Source organism: Odontesthes bonariensis, chromosome 21 (genome assembly GCF_027942865.1).
Source record: "Odontesthes bonariensis isolate fOdoBon6 chromosome 21, fOdoBon6.hap1, whole genome shotgun sequence".
In the NCBI taxonomy this organism is placed as follows: Eukaryota; Metazoa; Chordata; class Actinopteri; order Atheriniformes; family Atherinopsidae; genus Odontesthes; species Odontesthes bonariensis.
Genome location: NC_134526.1, coordinates 22,860,053 through 22,873,219, shown reverse-complemented (window position 1 = coordinate 22,873,219; position 13,167 = coordinate 22,860,053). Strand labels below are relative to the sequence as shown.

General features: G+C 43.2%; 1 protein-coding gene across 4 annotated transcripts in view; it reads left to right on the top strand.

The window, feature by feature from the left end:
* The first annotated feature begins 6,735 nt into the window (after positions 1-6,735).
* ep300b (EP300 lysine acetyltransferase b) overlaps positions 6,736-13,167 on the top strand; it is a 30,256-nt gene continuing 23,824 nt past the window's right edge. For all 4 annotated transcript variants that reach the window (XM_075454462.1, XM_075454460.1, XM_075454461.1 and 1 more), the window contains exons 1-3: positions 6,736-8,381; positions 10,128-10,732; positions 12,239-12,418. In XM_075454462.1, the coding sequence (XP_075310577.1) occupies positions 8,288-8,381; positions 10,128-10,732; positions 12,239-12,418 (879 nt within the window). In that variant the 5' untranslated portion in view covers positions 6,736-8,287. The remainder of the gene's footprint in view (positions 8,382-10,127; positions 10,733-12,238; positions 12,419-13,167) is intronic.

Sequence of the window (13,167 nt, the reverse complement as noted above, 5' to 3'; positions counted from 1 at the left end):
CCACTGTTGTGGAAGACATCTTGTCTGGTTCCGGTACCAAAGAAAACTCATCCTTCAGACATCAATGACTACAGACCTGTTGCCCTGACATCCCACATCATGAAGGTCCTGGAGAGACTCCTGTTGACCCACCTCTGTAAGCAAACCAGCACATATCAGGACCCCCTGCAGTTTGCTTATCGCCATGGAGTTGGAGTTGAAGACGCTTTCATACACCTGCTTCAACAAACCCACTGTCATCTGGACAAAGCAGGCAGCACTGTGAGGATCATGTTCTTTGATTTCTCCAGTGCATTTAACACAATTCAGCCTGATCTGCTTCGTCTGAAACTCCAGAAGACTCAGGTGGAGGCCTCAACAATCACCTGGATTAATGACTACCTGACAAACAGACCACAGTTTGTCAGACTGAAGAATTGTGTGTCTAACCAGGTGATCAGCAGCACAGGAGCACCACAGGGGACTGTACTCTCACCATTCCTTTTCACTCTGTACACTTCAGACTTCCAGTACAAGTCAGACTCCTCTCATCTACAGAAATATTCAGTTGACTCTGCAGTTGTCGGTGTGTATCAGAGATGGACAAGAAGCTGAGTACAGAGAGCTGGTGGACCGCTTTGTGGCATGGTGTGGGAACAATCATCTCATCTTGAATGTTAACAAAACAAAGGAGATGATTGTAGATTTCAGGAGAAACAGGGTCAGATCAAACCCTGTTTCCATCATGGGAGAAGAAGTGGAGGTGGTTGAGGAATATAAATACCTTCATCTGGACAACAGACTGGACTGGAGACACAACAGTGAAGCCATCTACAAGAAAGGACAGAGCAGACTGTACTTCTTGAGGAAGCTAAGGTCCTTCAAGGTTTGCAGCAAGATGTTGCAGATCTTCTACAAGTCTGTTGTTGAGAGCGTCATTTCCTCTTCCATCATCTGTTGGGGCAGCAGCATCAGAACCAGGGACCTAAAAAGACTCAACAACCTGATAAGGAAGGCTGGTTCTGTTCTGGGGACGACTGTGGAACCTCTGGAGACAATAATGCAAAGAAGGATTTTGCATAAAATCAAGAGAATTATGGACAACCCTGAACATACTCTCCATGAGACTGTTATCAGAAAACAGAGTCTCTTCAGTCAAAGGCTTCTTCAGTTTGGATGCAAAACGGACCGCTACAGGAAATCTTTCCTGCCCACAGCCATCAGCATCTATAATAACTCCTTGATTTAATTGAGTTACATCAACATTTAATTTCCCTCCGGGATAAATAAAGTATTTTTGAATTGAATTGAATTGAATTGAATCTCTACTCCCCAAACAATCTGACTACTGTGTGGCAACCCCCTCTTAGCCTGTATGTTTTTCCATCTATAAAGTCACACACTGTAATATCTCCTGCCACCTTTGACTTTGATTGCGTTTTTTGATGATGCAATGTCAACATTTTTTTTTTTCTGCCAAGATCTTGTACTGGGAGAGTCAAAGGTTTCTAAAGTGTTATCAAGGATTCTCCCTAATGTTAAGGCCTGGACTCAGACATCACACAGACATCAGTCTGATGATTCCTTAACCACTCTGTCACAGCTGAGCGGTGATGAACCCTGGCACCGGAGTATGCCCGTGTCATCGTGTTTTAAAAAGGAAAAGAAATCCATCTAAAATAAGAATAAATGCGGTGCTTTTCATCAACGTTCGTCTGACAACTACAGTGCCGAAATGAATGCCCTGGAGCAAAAACTTGGAATACATATCTCCCTATAATGAAGTACAAAACAGCTGTATGGGGGGGGGGGACTCAAGTACAAGAGCCTCCGTTTTGTACTCGAGTAAATATACTTACTTCTCCACCACAGGAAACTGTGACCGTGGATGTCCAGTGCATACTAGTTTCTCCTTATTTCCTCCTATATTTTGCAAATACTGTCCATAAAAAGCCTTGTGTGAGTGCATATTGGTGAAAAAGAAATGCATTCAAAAGTGCTTTGTAGAAAGTTGAGTGTGGAGAAGCTCTAAGTAGATTATTGAATAAGAGTCTTGAGCCACCCCTCGTTTCTTGATACATTGTGAGGAAAATGGGAAATAGGTGCAGCCGTTTAATCACGTGTGAAGACAAAGGTGGAAATATAATATTTAAGGGAAAAGCAGAGTTGGATCATTTTTAACAAGCTTGAAAGTAAATATTTGGTATGAGCACCTTTATTCTTTAACACAGCCTGAACCCTCTTAGACGAGCTTTCTAGTCATTTCTTTAAGTCGTCTTCAGGAATAGTTCTGCAGATTTCTTCAATCGTTTTGAGGTCTGGGCTCTGGGGAGGATTCATCCCCCCATAAGACCTGTTGCCACTGATTTTCAGTCCACTTCTTGTGTCCTCTGACATACCTCAGCCTTTTGTCCCTGTTTCATTTCCTTAAGAAAGGCTTCTTGACTGCCGCCCTTCCATGCAGACCATTTCTGATGAGGCTTGTGCCAACAGCAGATGGATAAACTGAAGGTCCAGATGCATCTCTCAGGTCTTTCGTGTCAGAAACTGTTCATCTGCTGTACGTCGTTTTGTTTTCTTTCAGGCCTATCACTTCTTTTGTCCTCCACTTGTTGAGTTTGGTTCCAGGTTTCCAACAAATAGCTCCGTGGGAATCACCTTGTGGGTGCGAAAAATGTTACTGATGTTACGAAAGAAATGGGAACAAATTATGTTTCTTTGCAAGAGGCCGCTTGCCACAAAGTGTCTAAAGATACGAGATGGTTCATTCACGTGGCTTTTTTTAAATAATTTCCACAAATATTTCTGTTACTGTGAATAATTAAGCAGGTAAAACACAAGAGTTTCAAAAAAGCAAGGTTTTCCTTCTGATGACCCTGATCTGGAGGCACTTTGCAGGAAAGCTCTGTGGTTTTGATTTGCTGTTCGAGCAGGGTTTCACAATGCATAAAGAATTTCCCCGTCACGGTGATATCACCATGTGCAAATATCAGTACGACTGCAATAAATGGCAGGCTACACACGTCAATAATAATATCGAGTGCGTTTCAATTGTTAGTAAAGATGATTCACAAGTTTCACAAGCTATGCAGTTAATCTGCTGTGGTGTTTGTGAGTTTCCTCCCTGGGATTGATAAAGTTTTATCTTGAATCTGTGACACGAGCCATTTCTTTATCTTATTTTTGTTTTCAAATAAAAAAAAGTCACAAGCAGGACTGTGACGACTGTGAAATCCTGGGTCGATTCCGATCTTAAAGATCCTTTGGCTGATAGCTGACACAGATTGCTTTTGTCGTTTATTTTCCTTTTGAGCCCAGGGAAACAAATGAAATATGAAATAAGTTTTCAAAAGACTGTAGACGACTCCCAACTCAGCAGCGTCTCTGCGCTTTGAAGTCCCAAAAATGTCTTTTTTTTTCTTTTGTGCCCAACAAAATAAAATGTAAACAAATCTCCTCAGCTGCAGGGCGAGGTCCAGAAAATACCATCGCTTGATATCATCCTATGCGATGGTAGGAAGATTGCGGTCAATGAGCTGAATATTGGCTGATATGTCTGTGCACCCTTAGTAATAACACAGTAAATTCAAATATTGGCCCTTTGATTGTAGTGGATAAAGTGCCAAATGTAAGAAAATTTGCAGGTAAGGCAGAAGTGATTAAAAATTATACAGAAACTTGAGTAAAATGCCCTTTTTTTTTTTAATCAGTTACTTTACAAAGTGAGAAAAAAAAAAACAGCCACTCTTGTAGCGTTCTGATGCTTCAGGGGCATCAGTTATTTCAATAGTTTATTGATTAGACGATCCCATGGCTCCTGATCCGAGGACTCATTGTGTTTAGAACCCTCACCTCCCACCCCATTTTAACAACACTGTATAACACAAGTCTAATGCACACATGTACTTAACATGTTGAAAATCAGTTGGTACCCTCAGCTGCTCAGGATAACCCAGTGTGTACCATTTCTAGTCAATTTTGACGCCAGTCAAGGTAATCTTTTGCTTTTAATCTGTGATTTTGGTCCTTTTTTGGCAGAAGTGTACGGAGAGCTTATTACCACAACCCTACAAGAGCGTGCAAAAAAAAACCTGAATTACACTTAACTGAAAAAAAAAGGTAGCTTGTGGCTTGTTTGGTCTTGTCTTGCTGAAATATGAAAGACCTTGCCTTAAAAACACTGGATGGTAGCAGCACGTTGTTGCTCAAAAATGTGTATAAATGTTGTTCAGCGTTACCAGTGCTCTCATGCAGCCTCATGTCATCACGATTGATGGCATTTGTGTTTTTTTGAAAAAAAAAGGCGCTTCTTCTAAACACCTTGATTTATTGGTGTCTGGAGAAGGCGACACGTGAACAGAAAATAATAGCTCTTAAACAACTGCTTGAATGTTGATGTTCTATCAGCGAGGTTTTGCAAAGTTACTCGTGGCTCTTTGCGAAATGCACGCTTTCATTTTTCTGTACGTGTTGTCGAACCGTATTGATTTCAAGCAGAGTGTGTCATGTCCTCTCGCCTTGAGCCCCAATCCATGTTCACACATGAGGTGTTTTGCTTTGCAAACACAGCAGATCATGCTTTATTGCTCCAATAAATGCGGTCAGGTTGGTTTTTCTTTTCTGTTTTTTTTCCCAGATACCCACTAGTCTGACATCAAGTGTTTTGCTTTTTTTTTATGTTTGTTTTTTTATACAGGTATGTCAGATGGTGCTCCGTCACTTTGGTGAATATGGAGAGGTGTGGTCTTTCTTTACAAAAATGAATCAGGATTTGACTTATGGCAGACATTTTCTAGCTGTGCTTCCCCTTTGGCAGAAATAGGATCCACTCTCTAGAAAGAACACTGTGTTAAAACACCATGTGTTTTATTTTACACACTTCGTATCATCTTTCATTACTTAAGTAAATATGGGGAAGTTTGACCTTTTAAAAAAAAAAAAAATTTAAGTAATAGGGGATGTCTGAGTCTACCAGAATCTGTATCCCCTGTCTATATAGCCTAGATTATATCTCGTCATCAGATGTTTTATTCTATACATGCTTTAGATCATGCTGAATAACTCCAGTAAATATGGAGAAGTTCAATCTTTCTTTATTAAAGTTAGAGGGTGATACAGATTTAGGCAAGCTGAATTTCTCAGTCTGACTAAATCTGCATCCCCTCGCTATAAAGCACAGATGACACCTTACCGTAAAACCTCCACATATTTACTAAAGTCATATAAAGAGCATCTGAATCATGGGCAAAATAAAAGATTTGACGTTTAAGAATACACTGTGCATCATAAAGAGGGGATGTGAATTACGTCAAGACCGTAGCTTTCCTTGGGGTGGTAAAAAAAAAGAAAAAAAGGAAAAACAGACATGGCCATATTTATTAGCGTAATAAAGCATGATCTGCTGTGTTTGCTGACCAAAACACCTTCTGACTGAATGTGGCTTGAGGCTCATAGAAAGAAGATATGACAGACTGTGGCTCCAGGATGACTGTACGTGACTTTCTGGTACCTATACCTATATAAGCAATGGATCAATCCATCATCATCACAATGATCATCTTTTTACCTTCAAGGAGATGGAGTTTTGTGTCAGTACCACCTGAAAGTATGCTACTGTTTGCATAGGAAACTAAAGGTTATAAAATACCGTGTAAAGCTTTGCACTGGGGTGCATTCCATACCTGAGCCAAACTAAAGTGTCATTATCTTGACATGACAGTAGAGCGGTTCTGAACTTCTTGCAACGTGATGGTACCCTGCTTTCGAACAGCGTTTGACTGTGTAAACGACGTCACGATAGGTCTACTTTACACCGTTCTAAAATTATTGTGGCAACCGTGCTTTTGCGGGACAAATGGCTTACTGCAGCGACTTTCCTATTGTTACATTTGAAATTAATACAGTTCGATAACACGTGCAGAAAAACTAAGCTGCGTTTACGTGGGTGAAATCAAAGCGTAGTACTCTGGGTCCAGCTCTCTACTTAAGAGAGCGCGCGCTCCCGTGTATGGGGGGCATATTCTTATCAGGGATAACTACCTTGGCACGACACCGGTTTCCGGACACTCCCGAACACTTACGAAGACAACCTGCCCTCTTCTTCCCTCCCTCCTCCCCTTCACGCCTAATGTTGCTGTACCTCAAACCCTCCCCCCGTATCAGAGGAGTAGAAACAACAAGCCGCCATTTTGTTTGTGCGGACAGACCGTCAGAAACAGGAGATAACCGATAGAAGCAGCGACTCCGGCAGCCGACGGCAGCCGCTCCGGGAACCGCTGGGGGAAGCCAGAGTAGCCAAATCTTGTTCATGCTATCCAGAGAGGGGAAGCATCACGAAAAAGATAAGACGTCAGTGGAGGGAAAGCCGACTTGGTGACATATATATTTATATATATAAATATATACATGTATGCATGAGAAGGAAATACTCAGAAAAATCCAAGGAAGGGGGTGTTTTGCGGAGCGGCGACGGGGAGGAGAGGCGGAAGAGGGCTACATATTACAACGAGGAAAAACCTGCGAAAAGAGGAAAACATCAACATGAAAAATCATTATGTGTCCGTCGCGGAGGAAGGAACGAGCCCGCATAGACAATTATATAAATAAATTGCTGCCGGGCAGAAGGGAGAGGTGGAAAGAAAGACGGGTTTAAAGAGAAGGGGAAAATTGCCTGGACCAACACGAAGGGGGGGCATTCACCATCACAAAGAGTCAATGAGAGGATTTTGTCAGCCCCAAATATTTTACGGGGGGGTGGGGGGGTGTGAAGATTATTGTGTCGACCTGAAGCTTTCCACTTCCGAAATAGCCATATTTAAAAAAAAAAAAATTTTTTTTTACAGCGATTCGGCGTCAATGTCTTTTTTAGAATCAACCTTTTCGCTTGTCGCCGTAGCTCTGCTCCTGTTTTTGGTTTAGAGCTTTCTTCTTCTTCTTCTTCTTCCTCTTCTCCATGCGTGGCCAGGACATCCTCCGAGCTTCGAGAAAACAGTGATTATTAATCACGATTTTTTTTTTATCATCCGAGATTGCAAGGGTTCAAACCGAGCGAGAAACCAGAGGAGGAACATCTGCAGGAGCCCAAGATAAGTAACCCGACGGAACCTTCCTCTGCGAAATAAAACTAATTGGATCAATCTGACAGCGGCGCTGATTGGCAATTAACGCTGCGATTGCCTTCAAGAACTTAGACACAAAAACTGCATGCGAAGAAGTGCATTGAATTTTTTTTTATTCAGGTTTTTAAAGGATTTTCAGTTCCTTAACCTTTTCCAACCGTGCTGACTGCAATAGACACCTCTTGTTTGGGGCTCCATCAACCAAATGTGCAATACGAGTCTGTTCTCTCTGACCCAGTGCCTTGCATGGTCAAACACTAAGTGCACAGTTCAGTCAGCATGCACATGCAAAAGTCGTGCGTGAAAGCATACATCTGCAATAGATTCTTTTTGTATTTTTACGAGTAGATGCAAGTTCGTGGCTCCAGCTTCCCCCCACCGTCCTGCAGAGCAGCCATAGCCTACTATTTATTAAGTTGCTGTGAAGCCAGTTAAGTTGTTTTTTCCTCAGTATCGAGCGTGCATTTGAAACTACGACCGGTGGCCACCACACGCCGGCTGGCAGCCCTCTTTGCTTTGGAAAAGTCAAAGAATCGGTGGCACCGAGAGCCGTAAGAAGTCTGGTCAGGTGAGAGGAATTGTAAATCCAGCCGAGAATCTTTAAACTGTTGCGTGAGATAGCGGCCTCCGGGACTCAACGCAGGAATACCTCTGGCTTGTGTGTGTCTTTTTTTTTTTGTTCAGGATACAGTTGTCATTTTCGTACCACCACGGAGACTCAACCCCTGGAGCTTTTTTTTTGCTATTTTTTTTTCTTTTTTTTTTTTCTCCCAGATCTGAGATACAACATTTGTCAGCCCACTATGGCAGACAGAACTGAGTGCAGCAAAGAGGACGCGTCTTGGGACGGTTTTTGTGTCGCAGAAGAGGCTACATGAGGTTGCCACAGGGCCGCACGCTTGCCTTTTCCCCGACTCCACCTTCCCACCTCCTCCTGTTCAAATCTGCGAAGAAGCAAAATCTCAGACAGGGGAAGGGGGACTGATCTCTGCAGAGAGGTAGAGACCGAGAGGGGGGGACTGAAAGAGTTCAACGCTGCTGTCCTCTCCCCTACCGTCCCCCAAACGGTGGGGGAACGATCAGAAACCTTTCCGAAAGGGAGTGGGAGACGGATATTGTGAGAATACATTAGCCCTCAGTGGATCTACAACCACCCCCCCCCCCTTTTTTTTTTTTAATTCGTCAAAAATATGGCCGATAATGTCCTGGAGTCCGGCCCGCCTTCAGCCAAGAGGCCCAAGCTGTCCTCTCCAGCTCTGTCTGTGTCTGCAAGTGATGGAAATGGTAAATACACTGCATGCATTACTCGGTACAATAAAGCGTTCGCTGTGTTATTGGTTCTTTAATCACTTACCTGGTGAGTGTTGGAAGTCTCTGTAGAGTTGCACAGTAACTTAGTTTGGTCTGACACACTACAGCTCCAAAGAGGATGCTTTTAAACACTCATGTATTCCTAGCTCGACCGAGAAAGTGCCCGTGTGAAACATTGGATTGCTGAGGGAGACACACGATGTGGTCCTGGAGCAGAAGCAACTTTCTAACAGTTCTGTTTTGATGCGTTAGCTTCAGCAGGCTAACTAGCCGCAACTAAGAGATCCACCTCCAAACAATGGAGGAGTCGAGACACCCCAGTTTGCTTCAAGTTGTTTTGATACTTCAAAAGTTCATTAAATGAAACCACGAAGGCGCATAAACATGAACTAAAACGCCGCGTGGTTATTCAATAGATGCAGTGGCAAATTAAGCGATTCGAGATCCGCTTTAAGTGAAAGTAAATGCAACGAGCAAGCTAGCTAACTAGCTAGAAAGATAACCCCCACCAGAGCGGCTCAGCTGAGCTCTGTAGAGAAAATAGGTGACGATTAGTTGAACCTTTCTTTGTGAGGCAGCGTTTTCAGCAAACCTTGGCTCTTTTTGTAGCTGAGGGGGAATACATTTTATGTCAGTAGCTTTGTGTTTTCAGCGCAGGGACGCTCATAGTTGTGGGAGAACTATTGTCAAGCTGGCCATTGTTCGACACTTCATTAAGTTGGGCGAAGCGGTGTCGTCCTGCCGAAGTTGTTGCTCTGTCAATTTAAAAAGTGTTTACCGCGTTTAAAAGAAGGCTAAACCGCCACATTATTTTAAATGACCTTTACTCCACACCCTTTGTTAAAAAGCCTTTATTTTTTTAGGTGTAGTAACGATAATACTACAAAGCTCATTCTTGTTCGCCCTCCATTGTCTGACTACGCGGTGACACTGCGCTGCACTTTTTGCAGTCCACTTTTCGACAGCCACGATAAAAAATGCCTCCACACGCAGAGTGTTTGAACGTTTTCTCTTCGATCGTGAACTCAGCTTTCTGTAAAGAATTGCATTCGCTGATGTTAAGCAAGAGGCTGTAAAATCCTAGCATTTCCTCTTGTTGCGTGGTGTTGTAACGGTCAGAGATTGCGGGTTGAAGGCTTTTAAAAAAACATTTTTTTTTTAGTTTTTAACCCAGGCTCCCAGGTTTTCAAACTCCAAATATAACACGATTTTCAAACCTGATTCCTCCTTAATCTATACCATAATTTGGGCCCCTCGTGTGAGGTCAGTGTTGAAACTAAAGGTCTGAAAGGGGTCCAGCTAGTCTCATGCATTGAAGAAACTCTGGCACACCATTAGAACGGAGGTAAACTTAAGGAAGTGTTTTTCTTTTAAAATACTTTCTAATTTATCTTCCTGTCCAAAGCATAACACTTCTCATATTTCTCTTATACCCTATAACTGCTGCACAAACCTACCTGGATAGTGCAGTGTTTACCTTCTGTGGCTTTTCACCTCGTCTCCACTGTGTTTGCTCCTCATGTATGGAACTGCACCAAACCACAAACTGATGCCCAGGAGAGCGGCCTTGGTTGTAAGAGGCAGCTACTGCTGCATATGTTTTGCAGCTAAAGTCTGTAGAATTAAAGCTGAACATGTTAAAGATGGTGTCATTGAAAAATGAAAGAAATCTCTTTTCCCTCATTGGTAAGATTTTTGTTTCTGTTCCCCCATGGCTAGATTTTGGTTCACTCTTTGATCTGGAGCATGACCTCCCAGATGAGCTCATCAGTTCTGCGGACATGGGGCTGACCAACGGAGGAGATGTCAGCCAGCTCCATACCAGTATTGGAGGACTTGGTGGTGGCATTGGTGGGGGTGGCCAGGATGCGGCTGCAAAACATAAACAGCTGTCTGAGCTGTTGCGTTCGGGAGCGCCAGCGCAGCCGGGCGGCCCTGTTTCCATCAACGCACCATCCGGGGCTTCCATGGGGATGATGGGTGGCGTCGGTGTCTCCCCTGGTGGACCTCAAGGCATTCACCCTCAGAGCCAGCAACAGCAGCCTGGATTAATGCAGCAGGTCGGAATGGTTGGAGGTGTGACTTCGCTCAATAGGACAGCAGCCATGATGGGTGCCCAAAAGGGCAACACTGGACAGCAGCAGCAAGGGCTGATGGTTGGGCAAGTTGTGAACGGCTCGCCAAGAATGGGTTACCCTGGCAATGGCGGCATGGGTAACAATAGTAATATTTTGGCAGAGACCTTACAGCAGCAGGGTAGTCAGCCAATGGGAGCCGGGGGTCAAGCAGGGATGAGACCACAGCAGCCCGGGGCGCTGAACAAGGTACGCACACTCACAGCAGTGGGTCACAGCACCAACTACACACACACACACACACACACACACACACACACACACACACACACACATTGGTGGTTGGTCAGAAATCTCAGTTGCTACTGTGTATTACACATAATTATGTTAAAATGTTAAACTGAGGCTAAAATGTATGAAGATGCCGCTCCGCTGAATCCAGCATCTTCACATAGTTCACCTCAAATAAGAGACCATCCTCATCAATGTTCTCTTACAGAAAAAAAAAAGAAGTTGATTTTGATCTACAATATTAGCAAACGGTTACATATAGGATGTCATTGTGACAAAACGTAGTAGGTTTCTTTCTTTTTTTTAAATTTTTTGTTATTAAACCCATGTTACATTTTTAAAATGAGCAATTAAAAGGTAAAACTTGAGGTGTGCCTGTTGGAGCCCACCAACAGGCACACCTCAAGTGTGTTTTAATGTTGTACGGCAGGTACAACTAAAACATTGAAACTGCTGCTAAAACAGGAAGAAGCCACATTTTTCTTTTGAGTAGAATTGATGAACTGTAAACTGAGACAGACCTGCAGGAGCTGCGTTTATAAGACGGCTGAGGATGAGCTCGTCACAGCAGGTGCAGGGAAGAATGTGGTTATATTGCATCACAGTTTGTTCTGTGGTATCGATGGTTAACCTCCTTGCTCGTCGATATGCCACACGACGGTTGTGATTTCTGTTCTCATGGTGTTTGAAGCCATTACTGTAAACCATAGGTGAACGGTTGGACGGGGCCATTTTCCTGTAGACACTGCTTTAGTTAACGGAGAGTATGATTTGCAAAGTCCAGTTGTTGGAATGCCGTTGGACGTGAAGTATGTGCATATTCGAAGAAGTAATATTTCGTTCAAAGATCAGACGTAGCACTGAATAAATAGGTTGATGAGATGCTCTCGCAAATCAACAGTGAAATATTTACCTCACATCGTCATAGTTCAACCTTGCTGTACTTCAAGGCATGTTCTGATAAGCTACTGTTGAAATAAAGAATACGTGAGCCAGATGTTTAAGTCATTGTAGACCCCATTCTGCCATTTGTCTCGGTCAAAGAGGTGGCGATTGGACAAGTTAGTTCTCTTAATTTATTGTGGAGACATGGGAAGGTCAGGAGAGCACAGAAGTAACTCTGTAATCACAACCGAAACGCGTCATGAACGAAAACTGACTAATTGTTTGATTCTGTGGTGTCTTTCTATGTTTTTCTGTGGCAGCGCTGAAGCAATTTTCAGAAAATCCAATTTGGTTTGACATATAGTTTTTGAGATCATATTTCTTCATTGAATGTTAAAAGATACTAAGTTGCTGGCTCTTTATCACAAAAAAAGCAATTCCGATCCATGAAACTTTTCCCTTCCTCTACTCTCCTCTCTTCACCCTTTTTTTTTTTTTTTTTTTTTTTTTTTTTTCCCCTTATACAACCCGCCTCTAACTTTTTTTCCCCTTCTCATCCTATTCTGTGTCTTCTTCCAGATGAATATGATGGCCAACGCGGGCCCCTATGGTGGTCCGTACGGCCAGTCCGCTGGCCAGGGGCTGCCTGGAGCAGGGCTGGGCCCACAGCTCCAGAACAAGGCAGGCCTGCCCAACAATATGGCCGCCCAGTTCAGCATGGACAAGAAGGCACCTCCTGGTCAAGGCTTGCCTGGGATGGTAAGGGATCGTTTTTGTCCTGTACAGGTGCGGGCATCAGATAAGTCTTTCTTTCCACTATAGACGTATGGGGCTCTCACTGCTGCTCTTAGGTCTCTAATGATTAAAAATTAAACTGAGTGCTCGCAGTGGCATTGCAGGATTTTGCATGTTTTTCGGATTGACGCGTGGTCATCAAGTTTTTACTCGGGTGAGACTGAGACTACGGTGATCGGTTAAAGGATCTGTCGGGGTATATTCTGTCTCTCTTTCTCTTTCTGTCTCTCAACATTTTTGAAAAACGTTGAAGGGATTTCGAGCGTTATGGGATGTATAAAGGAAAAAAAACATTTTGTTCCGGCGACGGGAACAGTGTCAACAGGTGAACGTCCTGACTGACTCGTCACTCACCTCATCGGGCCTCACGTTGACTTCTCATAAGTGTTTTTGAAAACTCGTCAGTACATTCCCTCCTAATTGTGGTCACTGTACAGCTCTGAGATAATGTTGACGATTGTAGGCCTTGTTTAAGTTCCCTTTAAGATGACAACTGATACATTTGATGTTTGAGCAACGAGCTGAGCAAGCATCCTTGTGTGGCAAAGACGTCGCTTATGGTAAAAATCATATCTCACTGCATGCCTGCCCCCGAATGAGTCACTTTTATCATGTTAAAACAAGACATTTCCATCAGGAATTTTTGTAGAAAGACAGGTTTGCGCTATTATTGATCAGTTATATTGTTTGATTGCAAGAATAGCAGAACACCT